This window comes from Cimex lectularius, unplaced genomic scaffold, assembly GCF_000648675.2.
Source record: "Cimex lectularius strain Harlan isolate CLEC.00 unplaced genomic scaffold, Clec_2.1 scaffold6, whole genome shotgun sequence".
NCBI lineage: Eukaryota > Metazoa > Arthropoda > Insecta > Hemiptera > Cimicidae > Cimex > Cimex lectularius.
In genome coordinates, this window is record NW_019392677.1 from 1,615,733 (window position 1) to 1,640,010 (window position 24,278).

A 24,278-nucleotide genomic window follows, 5' to 3' on the forward strand; every position below is an offset into this window, starting at 1 on the left:
AGAACGTCTAGTGTTATCGTAGAGAATCCACTTTTCGTCACATGTAACAATTCTGGCCAGAAATGGGTCATTTTTGTTTCGACAAAGAAGTGATGCACAAACATCAAAGCGCTGATTTTTTTGGCGATCGTTTAATGAGTGTGGAACCCAATTTTCGAGTTTTTTCACTTTTCCAATCGCCTTGAGGTGGTCAGCGACGGTCGTTTTACTGACTTTGAGTTGCTCTGCAAGTTCTCGAACAGTTGTTTTGGGGTTTTCTTCCACCACTGATCGCAGAACATCATCATTAAGAGAGGAAGGCCTTCCACGACCTTCTTCATCTTCAAGGCTGAAATCTCCCTCCCGAAATTTTTTAAACCACCTTTGCACAGTGCACTCATTAACACAACCCTCGCCCCAGACTTGGTTAATGTTTCTAGCCGTTTGGGCTCCGCTTCGGCCGAGTTTAAACTCGTAAAAGAAAATCGTACGAAATTCTCGCTTTGACATTATAAGGATGACTGAATTATTTCCAAGTAGCGGAATGCTACAGAGGTAAACAAACAATATCATTTGGAAGAGGATTAATAAGTGTTGACATTCATACAAATGAGTAATCCTGTAAACGTAAACAGAATATTTTATATAGATTTTTTTTAATGAAAACTTAAAATCCTGCATTATTTTCCGGACAACCCAATATATATGATATAAAACAAAAATAGCTGTATCCTTTTATTCCTGTTTAAATGGAAAACCTTGGGAGCATTGAACAAACCTGAACGTGAAAAGAACACTGTTCGGTCAATCAGAGATCTCGGATTAATTTGAAATTAGTAAAATTAAGAAAATGGAAAATTATCATAGTATATAATATATAATAATGATGATATAATAACAGTTAAACAACCAAATCTAGTTGTTTTCATAATTTTAGATAGCACGATTGAGGTAATGTGGAATATGATGGTGGTACCTTAGAAATGAAGTTTCAAGGCAATTGATCAAGTTAGCTTTTTTTTAAAATGTATAGTACACCGAAGAAATGATGTTTGTATATCGACCTGCAGATAATCAATGTAGAGACAAATCTTCAAAGATTTGAACTCTACATTGTATAGTACATCTTGTAAAAAAGGGAACTTTCTTATATATTACGTAAAATAAATTATTTGGCAGTAGAACGAATGCAAAGAAATACACATTTGTAATGGTTTCAACAAAGAAGCGGATGTCTTGGGGAAACACTATCTTTTTCAATGGTAGCAAATCAATAAGGCGAAATGACCATTTTATACAGCCTTTACGTGACCGTTCTTCGCGAATTCTTCCTCATCACGCTTTCGTCTGGAATCGGCCAGGAACCAACTGGGAAAAGAATGTAGGCGAATCTTGGACCATGTGAAAAATCACGAAAACCAACTTTCATGCAGCGTATTCCGTCTGCCCAAGTGATGTATCAAACAATGGAATGTGTCCCTTTTAACTGTAAGGAAAAACATCGTAACGTGTGCCACACGTTCAAGAGAGTTTCATCTTTGCTCGTATCACTTAGTAGTACCGTACAAACGAGAAATTGATTTTTATATTTACGGCTTTGGTAGGTTCTTTATAAAATTAAAAAGGGACGAGCCATGAAGTTAACGGTATAAATGTCTTTGAAACAAAGTTTTAAAAGCTACGAGGGCTGAGAAAGGGGGGTGAGAGGGGTGACAGGGGCGAGAGGGAGAGGGAGAGAGAGAGAGGGAGAGAGAGGGGAGAGAGAGAGAGAGAGAGAGAGAGAGAGAGAGAGAGAGAGAGAGAGANGAGAGGGAGAGGGAGAGAGAGAGAGAGTGAGAGTGAGAGAGAGAGAGATATTTTATTTGTAGCAATCATGAATTGGTATTACAAGTACCAAAAATACATATGGATATGAAATTATAACGGTTACAAAATTATATCACAGTGATAAATAAATAAATGTATGTATAAATAGATATAGGATAATATAATATTGTTTAAAACATTCTAAAAATTCATCTGCACCATACAAAGCCTGTGTGAGAGGTTTTGATAAATTATTTTCCTTGGTTTGTTTTTATCTAAGTGTTTTGTTATGAACATCTTATGCGAAACATAATCGATCGTCTAGCTCAGATCTAGAAAGTTGATGCAGAATTCATGCCCTCTTCGAAACAGATTAGAGTGTACGTGACAAAAAAATTCTAAGACCGCTAAGTCGTAGCTTGTAAACCCGCATGCGTTAAGAAAACAGGTTTTTTTACTTACTTTTAAAGTCACTTTATAATATCGAATAGAAAGTACTAAGAAATTTATGAGAAAATATAATAGTTACTGTAACGTGCTGGTTGTTCAAAGCGTTCTATCAATATGTAACTTCCGTGTGTTATGCACTCTGTCAAACATTAACACGACTCTTAGTAATTCATGACAGGGACCATACTGTCCAACGAAATTTTTGGACTTGTCGCAGATTAAAAAAAAAAAACTATAGTTTTTACCATTTATGCAGTAACTGTCAGTAGCTAAAAACGATAAAATAATAATATCATCACTCAAAAGTATGCCTTCGTCAAAAATATTCGTAGCGTGCTAACAGTCTAAGGTAATTTGAAGTCGATTTTGTGAAGCTTTTGAAACAAATTTAATTTCAAATGGTCACCATTCATCATGTCACCACTGGGTTTATTTTTCTCTAACACCTTTGATTTCAGAAAAATACACGGTTAAATAAAGCTGCAACAAGCTTTGCTGATTGATGATTTCCCAAAAATCCTTAGTGGGTGTTCAACGACTCATATAATCTCCTAATGTAGAGGATTTATAAAATTGAAAACATGCACTAATTACAAAAAATACAGAGTAGGACATCGGGATGATCTATTCTACGTATCCTATGTATTTTTCTTCACATTCAAAACAGATGAACAGATCAGAATTTTTTATTTACAAATATATACAATAAATAATGTGGTTTAGCGGTGTTTCTGCCTAGGGGCAACTCCAGCTGGCTATGTTAAATTAATTACAGTTATTATTGATTACATGACATTACTTCAAATTAGAGAAAAATATAGACTACAAAACTCATCATTGTTCAGTACCAATATAAGTCAAGAGTCAGAAACATGTTCTGCATGTAACACCCCAGTAAGGGCTTAGAATCGGCCTGACCATCACCTTCCTTAAAATATTCAAGAAACAGGATGGGTCCTAAGATAGAGCCTTGAGGAACACCAGCAACAATGTCTCTCCGTTGGGAAAGGGATGATCGAAATTCAGAATTGTCTGATTAAATTTCTCAACATTCGCCATCATTGTGTATATACAATATCATTTTGGCTTGGAGAGTTTTCCCATTTGCGGTTGTTGTCCTTGCTGCATTTGTTAAATAGAGTCAGTTTATACGTTCCTTTTCCTATGTAGAATGTACTCTATTCAGCCTGATAATATTTTTTGTGTCTTTTGTTTACCATTTTGTTGATTATGTGTTGTACCAAAAGTATTGAAAAGTACAGCTAAAATTGGAAGACAATGATGATCCAAGGTGATCTACAGACAAATGTTCTTGGACCAACAAACAAAACTTCATAATTGAATAGTATTAACTGAACTTGAAGTTGTATTGTAAGTTAACAATAGAACAAAACATAAAATAAAATACTATTGATTTCTGCATCATTATATCTACTACCCAATACAGTATCTACGACCCAATACACAATGTCCTCAGGAAAATGAAATTTCCCAAGCTGAAAATTCTTGTTAACAGTGTACATGCATATAGCAAATAAAGTATTATTATTAATCACCCTCCAGAAAGTTCTACTTTAATGCCTATGAACGTCAAAATTTATCTATTTTGACAGCAGACAATTGCTAGGAACAATTCAGCCGGTCCTCGGAGTATCGTATTGACCTTCCTCTAGAAAGTTTTTCTTTCTATGGCGTGCGTTTGTAGGGAGAGATAGAAAAAAGCGATATCCTGTGTGAACTGACAACCTCGTGATACAATGAGTCCTTCGAGGGAGCGCCGCCCTCATTGTGCGCACTTTCCCCGTTCCCACGTGTGAATTGGGTGTCAGCTCATTACAACAAAAGAGTTTTCTATATGACTTATAAATTGCCCAGTGGCATCCAGGATCGCACGTTTCACTCTCACCGTGGGGGTGAAGAGTAATGCCCAGGATTAACCTGAAAAACTGTCATTTACCCTTGTACACTTTCGCCTGAATTAAAAGATTGGGTTTTGCCTTAGCTCTAAATAATTTCTTCTATGTAATACAAAATAGTGAATATTAAGAAATAAAACGCACGAAAAATCAAAGTACTAGCAGACAAGATAGAAAGCAAACCTCATCTTAAAGAAGAAAATCAATTCTAATAAAGTATAAAATTTTACCATTTCTCGCGACTCCCCTTTGACAGTTGGTTAGCTTTGGTCTTTTCAACACTAAACAATGGATAGGATATTGAAATACCGTGTGTGTAATATTAAGAATTCTCACATCTCTCAAATAAGTATGTATTTGCGTAAAAATTGCGATCAGAAATCAACTAACATCAGACCCCGAAGTACAAACCACTAGAACTGGCCAATTCCACACTCCTTCTTGAAGAGAATGAGAACGAGAGGCGATGGACCCTCCCAGGACAATGAAAGAAAATCCTTTGTCCGGCCAGTTCCTAACTAAATAGTAGTCTGCAACCGTAGGTGCAACGGCTTCAATGCCCTGATTAGTGAACGTTGTGCTCTTCTTCGAGGAATTCGCTGTGCGAGACAAGGTATTACCTAGTCACCCGATCCTGGAGAACACCCGTAAACGGTACACTTGATATCCGACCATCATCATCCCTCGCAAAACATGAACATCTTAAAAGACATAACCATGCCGCAGGAATAACCCATCAAATGTTGGGAAAGCGCCAGGAAAACCGGACTCTCTACTTTCAATGTTCTCCGGCAGGTTTCTTGAAAATGATAGCCTCTTTGGCACAGGGCAATATCATCCGACAGCCTGTCCACCACAGACATAATACCCCCTGTGGCCAAGTGGCTTTGGTCGACTCCTTGGGATTCGAACATTGACGTTCATCGTCCGTTCTCGTCCGATTACCGTAGTAAGCAGCATAGGGCGTGGCTAATAACCTGGATGGGTGAACGTTTGGAAAACCGCGTGTTGTTGGTATCTTGTAATACCCCCATAGGGAAGGTTACCCTAGACAAGACCTATCATCAGCTTAGGAGTTTATGGGTAACCGATGAGGAGGCAATGTTCCCCTTTTCCCCTCCCTTTATTTAGGATACAATTACAGTTGGTCTGAGAAGAAATCAGATTGATTATACTGTACGATGTGTTTTCCCCAAAAATCTGGCCAGAAACATCGAAAACTTGGGACCTTTTGGTGGATTATCGAGCAGATACAGAAGGTAGTTCTATAATCAACCTGTGGGATAGTATGGCTCGAACTGATGGAGACATGAAATTTATTTGTTGTTGTTGGTATTTAATGTTGTATATACATAGGGGGGGAGAGAGAGTGAAAGAGAGAGAGAGAGAGAGAGAGAGAGAGAGAGAGAGAGAGAGAGAGAGAGACAGAGAGAGAGAGAGTCTTTTTGTCTTTATTTTTATGGGCTCATTGTGGCGTACGAAAGCAGTACTGTCAGAGTTGGAATCAGCAACTCTCTTATGCAAAATGACTATGAGCTCTTTTTACGAGTGAAATTCAATTATTGATAAATGAATTCGAATTCGTTTTTGGAACGGCATTGTAATGTTACGAGTTTCGGTTACGTCAGAGATCGTGAGGTCGGAGAGACTAAAAACGCGACTCCCACCGGGGCAAATGATCTCCGTTGGTGTACGGATGGAACTTGAGAAAGTTTCCGGGTCTCGCCGGACGCTTCCCGGTCGCCGCGCCGTTGATGCCTCTGGCCTACTTTTACCCATCGTACTCTGGAAAACACGTGAAAAATCATTTTCCCAATTTCGTCCTCGTACGTGGCGAGCATGCACGTAATTTAATGTACCTCAGTCTGAGTAAAAACGGGAAAAACCTTTTTATCGGGACATTCCTTTGCCTGGCAAGAATCTGGACTTCTTGCCACTTCTCTCTGGATTTTACCTAGTAACTACTTCAATATTGTTAACCTAGTAACTTAATACTTTGTATTGGTTGTACTGTATAGGATAACCGAGTGGAGGCTTTATGAATAGAATGGACGGTTGTTTGATCTCGATAATTGGCTATTTCACTGGTATTGTATGTATGTAATATTGTAAGTAGTTAATCTTTTTATGTAAGGTTTTGGTTGAAATGAAAAAGCTAATGTCACGAGCGGGATTCGAACCTTCGGCTCAATACGCCGCTGCTCTAACCACTTGATCTATTGTTACTTTGATCCACTCGGACACCAATTCTCCATCTCAGTCTACAACCTTTCGAATTTTCCTTCCTTTTTGCCATTTTTCAAATACCGTGTAATCAGGAGTCAATTCTCGGCGACATATGAAATGGCCACAAGGAGCTGTTAGTGAAGTTATACTTCATTTTACTTTATTAAATCCATTATATTTAGAGGTCTATTGATCAAATTACTTCTTTCAATTAATTAATCGTTTTATGTAAGGCTTTTGTTGAAATGAAAAAGCTAGTGTCACGAGCGGGGATTCGAACCCAAGACCTTCGCTTCAATACGCCGCTGCTCTAACCACTTGCACTATCGTGACTTCGATCCACTCGGACACCAACTCCCATCTGATCCTACATCCTTTCGAATTGAGGATTTCCTGCAAGTGTAATGCTACCTTTATGGAGATCCGTTAATGGCTTTGATGTTTATTGGCAGAGTTGTACACATTTTGTGTACACTCTTGTGTAATCCGCGGTTTCAGCGGATCCTCCTTCAGTTCGCTGATTTATCTGAGCATTGTGCGGCTCAAATTGAATTTTTATAAACTCGATACACACTGTCGATCGTGTGGGAAGTGCTCACTGGAGCGTGAATCGTCCCTCTTCCTGATCGGCCACGTTTCAACCGATACCTTGTCCAGAGTGCTGTGAGTTCAACCGTCGAAATACCGTAACTGGAAGTCTTGTAGAATATTTGCAGCACTGAAAGTTTTTTGTATTATATTGACTTTCCTTATGTACGTAACTGAAGTGGTTGAATGGCAAGCGATTATTTTATGTAAATCTTGTAACTTGCAACATGTGCATCGTGTGGGAAAACTTGTCTGCCTTTCAGTTATTAAATCTTATGTTCAGATGTTGTAGGTAAATATGCCAGTAATGCAAGAACACATAAATCATATAAAAGAACCGTAATTATATGTGAAAGGCAAGCTTCAAGCATGAATTTTTACGAATAGCGAGAAGATATCAGTAAGTGATTAATTACTGACTTATATAATTATTGTGTGACATTATATACCATTCACTCAGTTAGGGTGGTGGAGTGCTTGGTTTGCCTCTACATCTTCTTCACATATTATATAACTAACCTGTTGATGGGATATTCAATATTATATAATATCTGCCCCCAAATACTATACATTTACACTAATAAATACCTACATTCTCAACATACACTAAGAAACACAAGACGAGATATATAAATAAGTACTATATATAGTAAAACAGGGCTATTTCTTCTAAAGATCGGAACAGGGAGGACCCAGATACGCGCTGCCCTGCTCAAACATAATTTTCATATCGGACAGTACTCCTAAACGCTCTCTATAAGAAGCCAAGGAGTGGCACCCTTCGATTAAGTGGGACACATTAAGCTACCTTTTCCTACATTCCAGAAACATACGCGAGCTTTGGCCCAGAAGGAATGACCATGTGTCAACCTCGGATGACCTATGCTTATCCGGGTGAAGACGATCATTCTTCTATGAGTAAGATCCTCCGAAGATTGTTTATTGATAGAGATCTTCTCTGCCGATCCAGTTCATCTACCATACATCATGTTTTTTATTGCATTTTTAAGCGATGAATTATATCAATTCACAGGAAGTGGTGACTTTTAATTATCAATAGTATGTCATTAAACAAATCATAGCATGTGCATACCTATCCCGTTTGACGTACATTTCATCATAGGTCTTTTAGTTATCGTGTCGCTCATCTTGATTGCGTTTTTGGTTTGGTAAACGTAAAGCGATGTGACATTAGTACTTTGGGCGAATACACTATTGCACACACGCGAACTAACACGCACGCACGAAAACATTTTTCATTCTTTCTTGTCTTTCTAGCTGGACATTTGTTCACGGATTGTCGTTCATATGATTAATAATATTAACAAATTAGGTTAATGGATTTTTTTCACTAGATTCTGAACACAATGAGTGTAGTGTGTTCTCATTGAGAGTAAAATATAAGGTTAATTAATTTAATTGTTCTTTATATTTCTTTTGTTGTGTGTGAATAAGGACCATTTTTTTACTCAACATTCTTTTGGTCAAAATAAGCAGACCCTTAGCGAGTTATGGCCCAAAAAAGAAAAATTGTAAAATGATGAGAGGACTGCACCCTTCGTTCCTTGTTAAAATACAAGGAAGGCTTCCTTTTTTTCGAAGGAAATGGAAGTATTGCATGTTGGGTTCCGGGAGAGAGTGCTGAAAAGCCGTGTCAACGTTGTGGCCACCGACGCCCCTCTTATAACCCTAACGATGTGGCGATGGTGGATTCTTAGTTTTCCTTTTCTTTAAAACTTTCCATGTTTCTTAGCTCAGTGCAATCAACTCGATTCGATTCCTCAGAAATACTATGTCATTGACTGCGTTGACTGAATTTTCTATTTTCCCTTCGATATGTTTCCGTTGAGTGATTGCTTAGTATTCGAAGATGATATGGGTGGCTGTTTCTTCCTCCTCTTGTATATCCTACAAATGGTGTCAGCATTGAATATACCCATGTTGGGTAGATGTTTTCTAACTAGTGACCGATGTGAATGCCTTGTCACTCTTCTGAGTTTAGCCCTCCCTAACTGTAGCGGTAAGTTTGCCAATCTCGGTGAGAGTTGTTTTAGCAGAAGCTTGCATCTAGTACCTCTAGAGTCTAGAGTTTATCCACTTCGCCTTTTCTATTTTTTGGATCCATTCTGTGATCGTTATCCCTAAAGAGTTGAACCCATAAACCTTAACCTTAACATGGTATTATTCAGTGTAATTTTATCAAATTTTGTAGTAATTACTGATCGATCGGGTGCCATACTGGAAATCCCGATCAAAATTCTCGTTCATAACCAATCCTTGAACCTATCTGGGCATACAATTAACGGACTGTGCTATAGAGGATAACATAGCGATGTTATTGGGTTGTCCGGAAAATAATGCAGGATTTTAAGTTTTCATTAAAAAAAATCTATATAAAATATTCTGTTTACGTTTACAGGATTACTCATTNATTATTTTGATTAAAGAACATTGCTTTAAAGTAACTAGTTTCTTTTTTTTTGTTTAATACCAAAATCCTGCATTATTTTCCGGACAACCCAATACAAAAATTTTAAAACTGCGTATTAACGGACAGGGTTTATGCTCCTTGTGTCTGAGGATGTGGAACATCTTTTTTGCTGAGGTGTTCCCCATATGCTTAAAAGCATAAATCTCGTCTACAAGAACATACAAATATCTCGTGAGGAAGCCTTACGAACCTGCTTACCAGGCTTCATTTTATACTTTAATAAACTAAAAAGTCTACCAGTGGGCAACCAAAATTTTACTATTGTTTTGTATTCAAGTTGTTACAAATAAATCGATTATAAAATAAGTGGCAACATTCAGGTCTAAATGTTCATCTGTTGTTTTGTTAATAACTTTAATAAATCTTTTTAATAAATTTTAAAATGACCTACCCTCTCCCTACGAGGAGCCGGAGAGCGTCTAGGTGTCCATTGTTTGCCGCCCACAGGGTCGGAGTCATCCCGTCCTCGTCTTTCGCGTTGCATTCCCTCTTCGTCGACTCCTTCAGGATCTCGATGTGTCCGTCCTGAGCCGCCTTGTGGAACCGACCGAGGGACATCTGAAACAACAGAAACCCCCAACAGACAATTTTATAAAATGAACACAAAATAATATAGGACATTTTTATACATTCTTGGGCGATTGGTTTATAATTACAAACTTCGTCTTCTTCTTTAATACGAATTTGTTCATAGAGACAGGGGAGCATTACTATGGTTAGTATTGAGCTATATAAAAGTAACGTGAACTTGAATTTTGGCATGTGTACGTTAAAAAACAAAAAAGCCCGACACTTGTATTTATTAGTTTATTTTTCATAATAACTAAGGTATAAAGATTAATACTTGACATAAAACGTTATGGTATGAGTGGAATCTACCTCCATACCCGTGCCGAACTGATTATCATACAGAATGGATCTTTGACTGCACTTAGGTACGTTGAGGAAGTTCTGGTTGATGTGGTCCCATTTATTGGGGACAACTTCCTGATAATGCACAATAATGTTCGACCGCATATAGCTCGAGTTATCAACCATTACTTGGAGGATGTAGGGTTTACTATACTGGATTGGCTCCTGGCATGAATCCCATAGAACACTTATGGTACATCATAAAGAAACGGGTTAGAATCGTTTCCTGGCTTCGCTCTTGGGATGGAATTCTGTTTCACATGTCGAAATCCGATCGTTTATTTCTTTCAAACAATTTTAATTAAATAATTTTTATTAAAGCTCATCAATGTCTGTTCTCCTTTATAAACACCAAAATACAAATGTCCGATTTTTTTGTCTTTGAGTGCATTACCGCACATGGCATTAAATAAGTTCAACTTCTTTACTTGTTTATTTTGTTTCTCATATTCCTCTCCTGGACAGCAAGGATTCGAGTTGATTGCACACTTTTCTTTCACCCAAATGTTAATAAATCTTTATACTAAATAGATTTCTGGATTAATTTAAAACTCAAATAAATCTTCAGGCTAGCAGCAATTTCAGTTCAAAGTGTATTAACGACGTTTAAGAAAGTAAAACTTCTTCGCATACGACTTTTCAAAATTACTATTATTAGCGGTTTATACATTTTTTCAAATACTAGACATATCGCGGCCACAATAGTGCATGATAAGAGCGAGTGAACTCTTGCAAAAAATTGAGGTTAACGTTGAAAAAGTGCGGATCAACCAGAATGTTTAACGTTTATGACAGGCCATTCTTACTGCAGTGAAAGCTGATTTTGGTGTTTACAGCCGCAAGAACATAATGTTATACTATACAATACAAGGCCAATAATTGCGTCAATGTACTACTTCCATAACCCCTTTGTTTTTCAGATTTACATTATGAGATACTTTTGTTTTGCTGAGCAGTTTCCCCTTACAGAAGGTCTTTTGCAAATGTGTTGAGATTTTTAAAGTGATGTGGCCTTTTACGACTAGTATAGAGTGTTATCTCCATTGTGGTAATAATTATGCGTTATTTAGCTATTTTTGTACAACTTTCTCTATCCAATGAGGAGTGCGTTAAGCCCCAGGGAAGGCCGAGGAGTCACAAACGTTTTCATGCTCGGCAAGTCTGTCTACTCGCTTGGCAAAGAATATTCTTTTTACACTTGATTTGATGCGCTACGGTGTCCGATTTTACCCTAAATGACCAAGAATAATAGTACTTATGTAATTACAGAAAATACGATAGAAAGGAAACTTTAAAGTAGATTATTTTGGTTAATGTTGCCATTGCTCACTCTTTTGCAATCTGAACAACATGGACACCCTGAATAATTTGAATAAATCTCACCAAATAATATAAATATATGATGAATAAATCAATCAAATTTTAAGATTAAGATTGATATTAAGGTAAATTAAAGGTTCACGAAATTTACTCAGGAAATCATTTATAGTGGATGAAATGGGCCAATTGAACATTTAGAGATAATAGAAAAACATGTTTTTTCTTAAATTAAAAATAACTTTTAAGGCAAAGAGCTGAGATTTAGCCAATGCATGTTTTTTTTTTTTGGTGTCACCCTCTGCCAGCAGCGAGCTTAAGTTCATTGGCCTTTTCACTTGCCCCAGAGCGTCCAATTCTTTCTGAAATTGTTCTCGCTGTGCCTCATATTCGGTGCATTGTAATATTATATGGTCAAGGCTCTCTTCTACATCGCACGTTGCACAGTTTGGCGATGTTCTACAGTTAATCCTGTATAAATATGAACCGCAGATGCCATGGCCAGTTCGGAGTCGTGTAATTGTTGAGAAGAAAGCTTTTCCTCTCTCTATTTCTTGAAACCACGGCTTCTTTTGTAATGTTGGGAATAATGACCGGTAGAAATTCCCTGCTGTGCCCGTATCGTACCAGATTTGCCACTTTCTGCACACGTCTCTTTTTATATTGTTTGTCACGTCTCCGACGGTTAGCTGCACAGGCGTGGGAGAACCTTTAATGGTTGCCTCCTTGGCTAACTGGTCGACTCTCTCATTATGTTCTATACCTGCATGCCCTTTTATCCAGCATATTACAATGTTTTTGCCTTGATTCTTTAATTTGAAGGTTAATCTGACAATTTCGATTATAATGTATTCATGCTTAATATGAAAATTGAAAGTGCGTAGCTGGCATATCGTGCTGAGGCTGTCCGTCTTAATCCCAATTTTTTTATTTGGTATCCTCGCGGCCTATTCCAGCGCTTTCAGAATGGTTATACCTTCTGCGGTGTAAGAGCTAACCAGATTCGCAAGTAGATGTTCCTCGTTATACTTGTTCAGGCTGTCATAAAATGCACAACCCGTTTAGCCATTAAGTTTTGATCCGTCTGTCAAGATGAGGAGGTGATCTGGGAATTTTTCGCAGCTGTCTGCCTTGAAATGCATTTCTGCGTGATTGGCTGGGAGCCCTGTATAATTAAGTTCTTGACAATTGATTTCGCTTATTATTGCTTGATATTCCAGCGAGAAGATTGGTAGTATCGGATTTTTGTAAACAGAATATATTATTGGGACTTCACAGTGGTTGCCTTAAATTGAGAGTGAGCATCTATCCTCCTTGTTTTCCGTTTGGTCTGACAAACCATACGTAATTTTTAAGAGGTTAAATTCCTGATTCTTTAAATTATATTACTAAAAATTGAACCTAGGCAGTCAAGAAATGATCGGAAATGACCAAACTATTAGAAATGAGATATTTTAAGCAACGGAGTCAGATTTAAATTCCCTAACCTGAAGGCAATATCTACCTTTAATTACTGTATTTTTTTAAATTGAATTACTTTCGCAGCGGAAGTTTTTAAGTCATAAGTTATCAATATTATTGCGAAGTTAGAACTTCGTTCTTCATATTTTAACTTGCCTTATTTTAACTGTAATTTCTTGGATTCGTTATTCAATATTCTCCTAGCAGTAGTTACAGATGTTTATCAGCGTCGCTTACATCCTATATTTTGGGCAGGTTACATCGTTCGACCTCTAAATGACACAAAAGAAGGAACGGAACTCTTCTTAGGGATACTGTCAAAATTGCCTGTGAAGCGTTTCCTTTCGGCTTTTTGTCCCTCCGCCGAAGCCGATCAGTGGGAACGCAAGAGGGGCTACCGTTCCTTCTTAGGCTCCGTCTTTTCTTTTCGGGCCATAAAAATATTTCTGGACGGCCCCGAGTTGCGCAAGCCGGCGGCCGACTTGGGATTACGCAATTACCGATTCCCCGATATGAGAGGACGGTGAGAGTGAAAATTAGCCCGGCACACCTGGTAAACTCGGTGATTCATTCTTGCTTGATCGATCCTCGAGGACGAAACCGCGAGTGTAACTTAAACCCATCGAAAACGAACACACAGGGGTCGATAAATGTCTGTACAAGAAGTTCAAAGGAATAAAACGGAAACTAGAAACAGTACATGTACATTCAAATCCTTATTCTTGCGATTGCTGTGGAACAGCAGAGGCGTCTTTCATTTTAATTACTTATTAATCCCTAAATTTTATCAGAAGGATTAGCACTGTTATATCATCACTTAGGCAATTGGTTTTTCCAGTTGTAGTAATGTGGGTGTTTTCCAAGCGGCACCCCTAGCTCCATTGCTATTCGCTTTATACACTGCTGACATTTCTGTTCTCCCCAACAATCTAAGGACTTTTCTGGACGACGGACATCCTGCCACCTGTTCCTTCCCTGGCTATTACTAACATCTCAACCTCTTCACGTCTCATCGTCCTCCAAAAATTGTCTTTTTCTATTTCGTTTCGAAATAGAAAACCCGTTCTTCCGATACTGCGAATTGCCTGGCATGCCGACGTAGAAACCTCATACTCGGCGGAAAAGGAAAAGAAAGATTATTGATCTCCCTCCACCACTACATGAGCCCGGAACCTACACTTGGGATAACAAAAACAAATACATCCTCCATCAGAGAATGGATCCATATAAAACAAAAAAGGAGAAATGGATAAACTCTAGCGGCGCTAGATACGGTAAACTTATACTAAAACAACCTTCAACAATACTGGCAAACTTACTGCAGCAGTTGGAGAGGGACTAAGAGGAGGACTATTAACAGGTCCCTGGCATCTGAGAAAACATCTACATAACATGGTCATAATAATAATCCCATTTGCCGGTTATGTAATGAGGAGGAAGAAACAGCCACCCATATCATCTTCGAAGGAGAAGTAACGGCTCATAGAAGACATCACCAAGCACACAGAAAAATCCTGAGGAATGAAGTTGTAGCAGCAACAGTCAATGACCTAATACTTCTGCGAAGAAGGATTAAGTCGATTACACTGAACTGGGGAATTTTGAAGGTACAATAAGCCAGAAGGCTGCAATGCCTGGGGAGCACAAACCCTGCTTCCTACTATCCTCCTCCTCCTCATCATCAATAGATTTTATGTAAATATTTTTGTCGTTTGACCAGCCGTGAATCTAAGTTTCTATAAAGGAGGGTTGTTGTGTCTAACGAAAGTTACACATCATTAATTACTATTACACCTTTAAAAGACTGCATGGATCACATGATATAAACTTTTTGAGCTGGTAAATTTTGCGTTGCTTTAACCTTATATATTAGGTCGTCTTTTTTTATTGTCAGTCTTTGCTTTATTATACGACATTATTCTATAGCTTAACCTGTGCTGTACTATCTTTTAAGATATAACATTTTTGAAAAGAAACCAAAAAACATCATCTCTTAATGTATTTTATGTAACAAACGATAATTGATGGAAGGGTATCAATTTAGGTGTCGTATTTTCGTTTAGGGTCCGACAAACAGATGAGGCCATCGCTAGCCCTCTCACGTTTCTACTTCTTTTCCTGGTCTTTCACGCGTATTTTTTCAACCATCAGTCATTTGAGCCTCTCGATTTGTTACTTACTCTCTGCTTTTGTATCAAAACTAAATCGATATCCTAAAATGCTAGCGTTTCATTTGTACTTAAATTTGTCAACTAAAGCATAGACACTAGACATATAATACATGATATATTATAATATACATATAATATATTATACATCACCACACGATACAAATGAACAAGTCTGGTCACATTCACTTCCCAATGTACTAGCTTATACTAGGAGATGGGTTGAACCAGTCCATTGTCCCTAAAACTTACTTTTACTTTCCAGATATCACCCTAGAGTACGTGATATTCCTAGAGGCGGGGTTTAACGACCCTTACTTTCACGCTAAGAAATTACATTCATTCTTATCATTCTTGCTTTCTGTCAATAGAAATTATATTTTATGTCCAATTCTCAAAGTAGGTCTAACAATTTTTCACTCCAAATATAGTTAGACGCATAGCCTCTTTTATTGTAAACTATGATACACAATGGCTCAAAATTACAATTGAAAATTATGTAAAATAACTAGATTTTAACGATTATAGCGATGTAGTTTATTAACCAGCTAAATCAAAGCTCTCATTTAACGGGTTTGTGGTCACAAACACCACCACCACCGATAACTGAGAGCAACGTTATTTATGCAATGTTCACATATTTGGCTTGAAAAAATGTGAAATTGGTTAAAGTAGATTATAAACAGTGCAGTCGGAGATTTTCTGTTTGTAATTGTTGTACCCTGCAACCTCGTAAACTTATTGAAATATTCAACAATTACAGTTATATGATTAATTATGTATTACATATAATTCGTGGAATACTTTGACGGTTCTAATTAAGGCGATTCCGGTAAAGAACCATCCGGAAACTGTGACCTCTACAACCGGAAGTATTCAATGTTAACTTGACCTCGTGTTTCTCGGTTGTTACCTCCAACTGGATGGCGCGGCGGTCAGAGGCCTTTGTTTAAAAGCGATAAAACTTGGGAAGTAATAGTTTATGTTCGTAAAAGAAGTACGAGACTATTTGAAAACGTTCAATAAGACATGTTTTAATAGTGCTATCTTTTCTTTTCATTTCACCATGTTTTGATATATCTTGGTGGCTTTAAAAAATAATAAATCAGTTCAAAAATTCTAAATATTTTAGAAATTGTTATACTGGAGAAACTCCTTACGACCGCTATCTGCTCAAGTAGCAAGAAAACGAAACGCAGTGCCAATTAGAAGTGTCGCTAAACTTGGAACACTTCTGGAGATTGTTCCGAACCGAAGATCTAGGCTATCAGACAAAAAATCAATTAGTACGGCAATAAACTAGTGCTAGTAATTAAGTGCCAGCGGGTAACGGACCGATATTCAGCAGTTAATTCTCCAATTCCGATCTGGCTCGGTTCACCTTCTTATCTGCTACAAAAGTGTTACGAAATGGAGAGTCTTTTTTTTTCTTGGCCTTTAATTAAAGCAATTTAACGGTAATAACAAGAACAACCTATTATAGGCTTTAGCGAACAAACCGGGTGAGTTTTCCCGCTGTTATCTCTGTAATAGCCGGTTTGCTCACAAAATAAAAGGGCGTGGTTTTAATTTCAACATTATAGTAATAATTGATTTATTATTTTTTTAATGCAAAATATGGTTAAGTTGAAAAATTAACATCACGAGCAGGACTCGAACCCACGACGTCCTGACCAGAAGTCACGATAGCTCAAGTGGTATGGTATGGTAGAAAAGTATTCTAGGCTGCGGGGTTTGCACTCTCCAGGCACTGCAGCCTTCTGGCTTATTGTTCCTTCCTAGTTCCTTAGTTCAGTCAATAGACTCAATCCTTCTTCTTAGAAGTATCAGGTCATTGACTGTTGCTGCTGCAATTTGATTCCCTAAGTTTTTTCCGTACGTTAGGTTAAACCTCCATTAAGCTGTTGTTTCGCATTCGAAGAGGATATGAGCGGCTGTTTCCTCCTCCTCATTATATAATCTGCAAATGGGATCATCGCTGTATGTACCCATGTTGTGTAGATGTTTTCTCAGATGCCAGTGACCGGTTAGTAGTCCTACCACTCCTCTGAGTTTGGCCCTCTCCAATTGCAGCAGTGTTTTTGCCAATCTCGGTGAGGGTTGCTTCATGATAAGTTTACTATTTCTAGCACCAATAGATTTATCCACTTCTCCTTTTGTTTTGCTTGGATCCATTCTGCGATGGAGGATTCTATATTTGTTCTTCTTATCCCAAGAATAGGTTCGGAACCAGAAGTCACGATAGCTCAAGTGGTACTGGTACGAATGTCGTGGGTTCGAGTCCTGCTCGTGGCAATAAATTTTCAACTCAACCATATTTTGCAAAAATAATAATTAATGAATTCAAATAATTACTTTGGTCAATCGATCAACTAAAAACATACTTTATTTTATTTAGAAATTATACAAAATTGATTACAGTTTTTTTTCCTTTTTTCACATTGTTATTTTATTCACAAAACTATCTAAAAACTAGCAAATGTACAGAAATAATTTTTAAGGGAAAAAGCTTAAGAATAATCTCCAACTAGTAATCCGATGTTATAGAAATTAATTGATATTAAACATTTAAAAGCAAGTCATGTTACACGCTTAACAAATGCTCTGTTGCAATTACTATGGGGAAAAACCTCTTTCCTCAGATACCAGTGACCAGTACATAGGCTCATTCCAATGAGTTTATCCCTCATTTACTGTATCAGCGAGTTTGCCAATCTTGGTGAGGATTCTATCTAGAACTTCTAGAGTTTATCCATTTTTCTTTTGACTTTTTAGAATCATTGTGTGTTTGTTTTTGTTCTCAGATTATCAGATTGTTGGAATACAGTGAACCAATTAGTAAAAATTGCCATCTGAATTGACGGCCGTGTTAACTTTAGAATGGTCTTAAACTCTTTCATCCGCAAACTGCAGAAAGAATAAGACGAGCTCTGTTTAGAATGAACAATACTCACACTATAGCGAGATCATGGGTAAAGGCATGCGAGAGAAATAAAGGGAAAGAAGAAGCAGATAAAGACGCACAAAAGACCTTTTGGTCGTAGATTTTTATAGTTCATTCTTCATTTGTGAAAAGCCAACCCCGCTGGGAGATGTTTGCTAAATAGAAGCCAATGGAGAAATAACTATACCGTGCACAAACCTACAAGATGTGCACGTGGGCCAGTCTGAATCTTTCTCCAACTTCACCACGATACAGGTTCAATGAAAGGAAACTATGTTCCAGAAACTTGCTAGTGTTATTTTGTTTTTTGGATAATAGTACTGTCACCTGACACAAGGTCGAGTTATAGAGTAGATAAATTCATAGTTCTACATATGTGACAGGATAAATTTTTTTCTATCAGGAAATCGGTACTGCCATCTACACTGTCTTACCATTTTTGGAAATTTTTTCTCATATAGCTGCTTTGACATTTGATGTACGTAATATAAAATAAACACTTTCGGAGTAATTGAGCCAATTGGACTCAATTTTGATGCTGTTTTCCCCATGATGCATCTTCCATTTAATAAATGTTCTCTTTTCCATTAGCATTTATTATCTTTTTCTCCTAAATTCTCGATTTTATCATTCTACTTTGTTTAAAACGAAATGATAAACTAGGATGGTTTGAGTATATAATCCAAAGAAAAATTACATAAAAAGAATAAGTCAACTAACTAATGCTGTCTAAAGATTAGTCTCATGCAATTTCTATAAGCACAACACATAACTAAGCAAACTAGTCGTACTAAATAGGATAATACACCACTAAGCCAAGGTTATTTTGTAAAATTGTATCAGTTGTACATCACTAAAAATTCCGAAATGATCAAACTTTCATCGTTCATAAGCATCATTTGCGATCAAACTGCGGTCACCCATCCTGTTCTACTTCGACGAAACCTCTAGTCTAACTGTTCTAGTTAGTTATGACTTTAAAGGTACGTGATCAGATGAAAAACGATCTATTTCAGATCTTATATTTTGAATCAACAGTTTTCTTTTTATGAAAATAGGCGTTTATGGACTAGTAAGATGATGAGATGTACCTCCATAATTAGTAGTAGCATAATTACATATTTGCAAAATGTCGATGATAGATGTTTACTCGGATTTATTTAATCCATTTAAGCTGAAATATCGACTTAAAAATGAAGATCTTTAGATTTGTCCTCCCTCAGACGGTTTTAAACCATGAGGAACGTCTTTCTTGCTCTGTAATACATACTGCCGATCTGTAAACTTTGTATATATATTAAACAATAAAGACACATAGTAGTAGTGGTAGTAGTTTTATCCTGTTTGCGAACCAGTTCTTACGCTAATTGCTATCTGATCGTATGAAATACAAATTTTCAAGCGAGTAGTTTAAGCAGCAAATAAAGATGGGAAAATGCTATTGGCCTCTTTGTTACTGTTTTAACTGTTTAACCGTTAACTCAAATGGAGAAAAATATTAAAAATTGACAGGTGCGACTAATTATTGATTGTTGATCGAGATAAATTAACCGGGTAGACATTCGTTCACACGAATGATTATTTCGCCAGCCTATAAATAAATGGCTTTAAATATACATGGTGAACTGTGTAAGTAATTTAACCCACCATCAGTCATTTTTATTAAGATGTTTAATAATAAGCTACTACTATTTAGAAGTAAATAAATAGTAAATCGAGAGGAAAAACATTATAATTATACGTCTGTGAACATTATCTGTCCATCCTACACAAAGTTCAACGTGTCAATTATGTGACAGAGCCGAGGGGTCAACCCATTTTACTTTTTAGTGAAATTCCGAGGGCTATGTCAGGATTCGACCCCAGAACCGCTAGAGTAGCAAATACGAGCCGGAAAGTTAATCAAAGTTATCTTATTTTGTAACATTCTATTTCACGTCTCTTTTTCCATTTTTTACCTGTATACTTTTATCACCTCCTAACACTCTCGCTCTCTCTCTCTCTCTCTCTCTCTCTCTCTCTCTCTCTCTCTCTCTCTCTCGCACGCACGCACGCACACACATACACACACACACAGACACACATACACACACAGACAGACAGACAGACAGACAGACAGACAGACACAGACACACACACACACACACACACACACACTTTCACTTGCACACACTCTCTCTCATTCATTCTTTCATTTACTGATCCTCCTTCTCTCCCTCTTTCTCTTTTTCCTATCTCTCTCTGTTTCTCTCTCTCTCTCTCTCTCTCTCTCTCTCTCTCTCTCTCTCTCTGTTTCTCCGGCTGCTCCTCTATACTCCTATATCTACTTCCTATATATTCGAATCCGCAAAACATAGGACTGGAAGTACAAAACCTTTCAAGAAAACAAATAGAAAACTGAGCCAGATATTAAAATCGTTGTATGCACTAAGCATTCAATTATTTTTTATCATAACACGCCAATATTTGGTTGAACTCAAAATTTGCCTCTATTTAATTTATTTATTTGTACTAAGATATTATCTTTTTATTTTATTATATTTTTTTAGTTTCTTCTCGCGTTTTTCTTTATGTTTCATTTCTTCTAAAGAAGTTAGTAAGTACTAACTGAAAGAAGTTTTCTTAACTACTTATATCACATTAATTTCATATAATTGTTTAACGTTATTTTATAATAACTATAATGAAACCTATTTTGTATAAAAGCGTAATGCGATTTCTTTTGAGGGCAGGTTGTAATATTAGCAGGCACTTAGTGTTAGGTTGTTTTGTTTGTAGGAGACGCCGTTTACAGTTAGGTGTGTGTCCGCGAACTAGAACACTATCGAACTCCATTAAGACCGGGACAAAACGTGCTTCAGTCAATAGAAGATTGTTCCGATTCTTCGCCATTTTTTAAAGTGTAATTTAGAATTTTATTGTTTTTTGCTGAAAAGTTGATTTTATGTTTTCTTTTGGCTGGCTGTAACCATTGATCGTGAGTTTTTCTGATGATACAGTTAGATAATTGAAGATCAATCAGAAACCTAAACGAAACCTTGTATTGATGACATTCTAATTTTCATCACGACCAAGAATTTCCACTTCAACACAATATTTGTTTAAAAAAAATTATTCAAATGTATTATTCGCTTTCGGTAAGTTAAGTCATTTTTTATCTTACTGAAATCTTTTTAATATACGAAGCAATTTTACTGAAATGTTCTGTCTCTGATAGAGGCCTATAATTTTTCTCAAATCCGTCTGCTGAGAGAGCAGTTCCTTCGCTTTCCTTTTTAAGAGATTTATAAATCATTTAGTTTGCCACATACCTCAATTGCTTGAGTCTTTCTCAAACCATTTGTGAGTTCCAATTCGACTTACTGTGTAAATCGTGAAAATGTCTCGTTCATTACGAGAAATAGTAGAGATGATTCTGCTTATTGCGAAAAGTGGCATTTGCAAACTTGCATTTAGGCTGAATCGCACTTTAATAATCTACATCGCCGAAAACGAGGAATCGTTCTTTCGATTAAGAATAGGTCATACGCGGTTGACACTTGTGCACCTCCTCCTGGGCCAAAAGTATTGTCATCCAGCGGCCCTGCATTCGAACCCGGGACCTTTACATTACAGTGATGAGTGCCGTGTCCACGTCTAAACCGTTGAGGCCACTGACGCCCGCTAATATAAGCTTGGTATGCCTTGGCTCCTCACAGAGTGTTGGCATGCCACCGAATTTAAAAATGGTTGTCGGCGAGTTTCTAGGTCTCCTGTTCCGCTTTTTGGCACCTAACCCTTTTGGTTGGGAAGCGACGATCTCTTGGGCATCTGGCTTAGGGGGATACTAGGTACCCAGCAGCATAACGAGGTAGGTTAACACCCCTGAGGTAAGACCCGGGACAGCATATTTTAGAGTGACATTCAAGACAACAAAGATACATCAAATTCTACTCCTCATTCACTGGTCTTCCAAATCCATTAATAATCCGACTTTCCTCAGCCAAATTTCCTGATAGTACCCAACGCCGACTGAAACGCATAACCCCATGATCGCATCTTAAGTGATAGCAAGTGACAGGTGAATGCTTAGGTTCACTTATATCGGAGTGTCACAACTGAATGACTCTTATTACAAGACAATTATATTTCTTGGTCGCCATTGTATTAATTTGTTATATTTAATTCTACAGTTGTAAATTTCAAATAAAACCCGCCAAAAATAAAATGTTTCAACTGGAAATACCAGCCTTCATGATGTGCATCGAACAGACCATCTTCATCTGAACGATTATGATGATTGTACTGAATTATTCAATAGTGCGAGGACCAGGGTCTCACCAACTCGGTGGTACATTATTATCCTCAATCAAGACTTCAAAATGTCACTCTTATCTTACAAATCCAGGTGTATTATTAGATACTCATAATTGCTCGAGTGCCGATTGTACAAATTTATTATAGAACTGTCGTTCCGGTGAATATAAATTTTGAAATTAAGGCCATTCGAAAAAATACGCAGATGGGAGATTAGAACGCAAGTTTTTTTTTTTAAATTTATTATTATTATCGGTTTTTATCCTTGTAATCTAAGATGTTCTACCATAACAAAATTCAAATGCCGGATCTCAATGCAGGATAAAAGTCATGGCAAATAATAGTTTGCCTATTTTGTATTTTGAAAAATAGGGTTCTTGTGGTTTTTTATAACTTTTCAATAAAACTGCTTTCATTAAACATGAAGTTTGTAACGACAGTAACAAAGATTATAAATTATTAATTAATGTAGTATTATTTTCGAATTATTTTATAACAATAAACTTACTAAAACACTGGCACCCCCAGATTTCGTAACCTCGTAGTTGAAATACCTTAATTAAAAAATATATTAAGTGTGTATATCATTGATACCACTGTATATCATTGGGACCACAAGCACATAAACGGAACCTAAGTTTTCAGCATAATTGTACTAATATTATACATTTCAAAACTAAAAAATCATTTTCACACGCGCTCCTACAGACACACACGCACGCGCGCGCGATTTAGGTAAAATTTGTAATGATTCCTTTGTCAACGAAAATCCGATATTTTTATTTTAAAAGTATGAGTATTTTTGATTTGAACCAAAATCCAACTCATTTCATACAAAAACAGATATGTATATATTTTTACTTACGTTTGTTCAATAAGCCGTTGGAGAATTGTAAGCCGGCTGGTTTAGTAAAGAGCATTCAACTTGCACCACGGCGTCCCCGCACCGACTGAAACTGAAGGCGATGTGGTGGCGTGGCGTAGTGAGGCCCGCCAGGGGGAGACTCCGTCCGGAGGTCTGGTTCTGGGTCAGTGCACCTTCTGTTGTTCCACGACAGTTTTTTCTTTTTTTTTTAACGCCAGGCCAGTCACAATTAAATAAATTTCTATTCCTATTTTGACAAAAAGGAGCGCTCGATGAAAAGTGCAATCGATCGACCGTGAACTGGCATTGTTCAGAGGCGATGATTATCGTCGGGTAGCCCCTGGTATTTTGGCGTATCTTGAATAATGTCTTACCTAATTTTACTTTCCATTTATCGCTTTTTTTTCTACGCTTGCGCTCTTTTATTGAAATTTTAAAATTTAATTTACAACACTAATTTATAATGATTATTTGGAAATCGTGAGGTGCGGTCTGTTGTGACGTAGGTTTTAGAAAAACATTTTCTTTATCATGCCACGTTTCGATCTTTATTGAGATCATATTCAGGGCTCAGTGTTTGTTTTGCGTGTAGATGTGTCATTCTTGTGTGTCGTGTTGACGGTACCAGTGAGATATTGGGTGAGATATCACTGAACACTAAACATTCACACACACACACACACACACACAAATTTGTAATTTAATTTTCAAAAAATTGTAATTTAATTTCCAAAACAAAATTTCTCTCTCTCTCTTTCTCCACATTTATCTCAGTTTTTCTTTCTCCACAAATATCTCAGTTTCTCTCTCTCTCTCTCTCTCTCTCTCTCTCTCTCTCTCTCTCTTTCTCCACATTTAT

At 37.1% G+C, this 24,278-nt stretch overlaps 1 protein-coding gene across 1 annotated transcript in view; it reads right to left on the bottom strand.

The window, feature by feature from the left end:
- LOC106673960 (Usher syndrome type-1G protein) overlaps positions 1-23,555 on the bottom strand; it is a 30,549-nt gene extending 6,994 nt beyond the window's left edge. The window contains exons 1-2 of the mRNA XM_014406367.2: positions 23,420-23,555; positions 9,848-10,014 (exon numbers count right to left, since the gene is read on the bottom strand). Coding sequence (XP_014261853.1) covers positions 9,848-10,014 — 167 coding nt within the window. The 5' untranslated portion in view covers positions 23,420-23,555. The remainder of the gene's footprint in view (positions 1-9,847; positions 10,015-23,419) is intronic.
- Between the last annotated feature and the right edge of the window lie 723 nt (positions 23,556-24,278).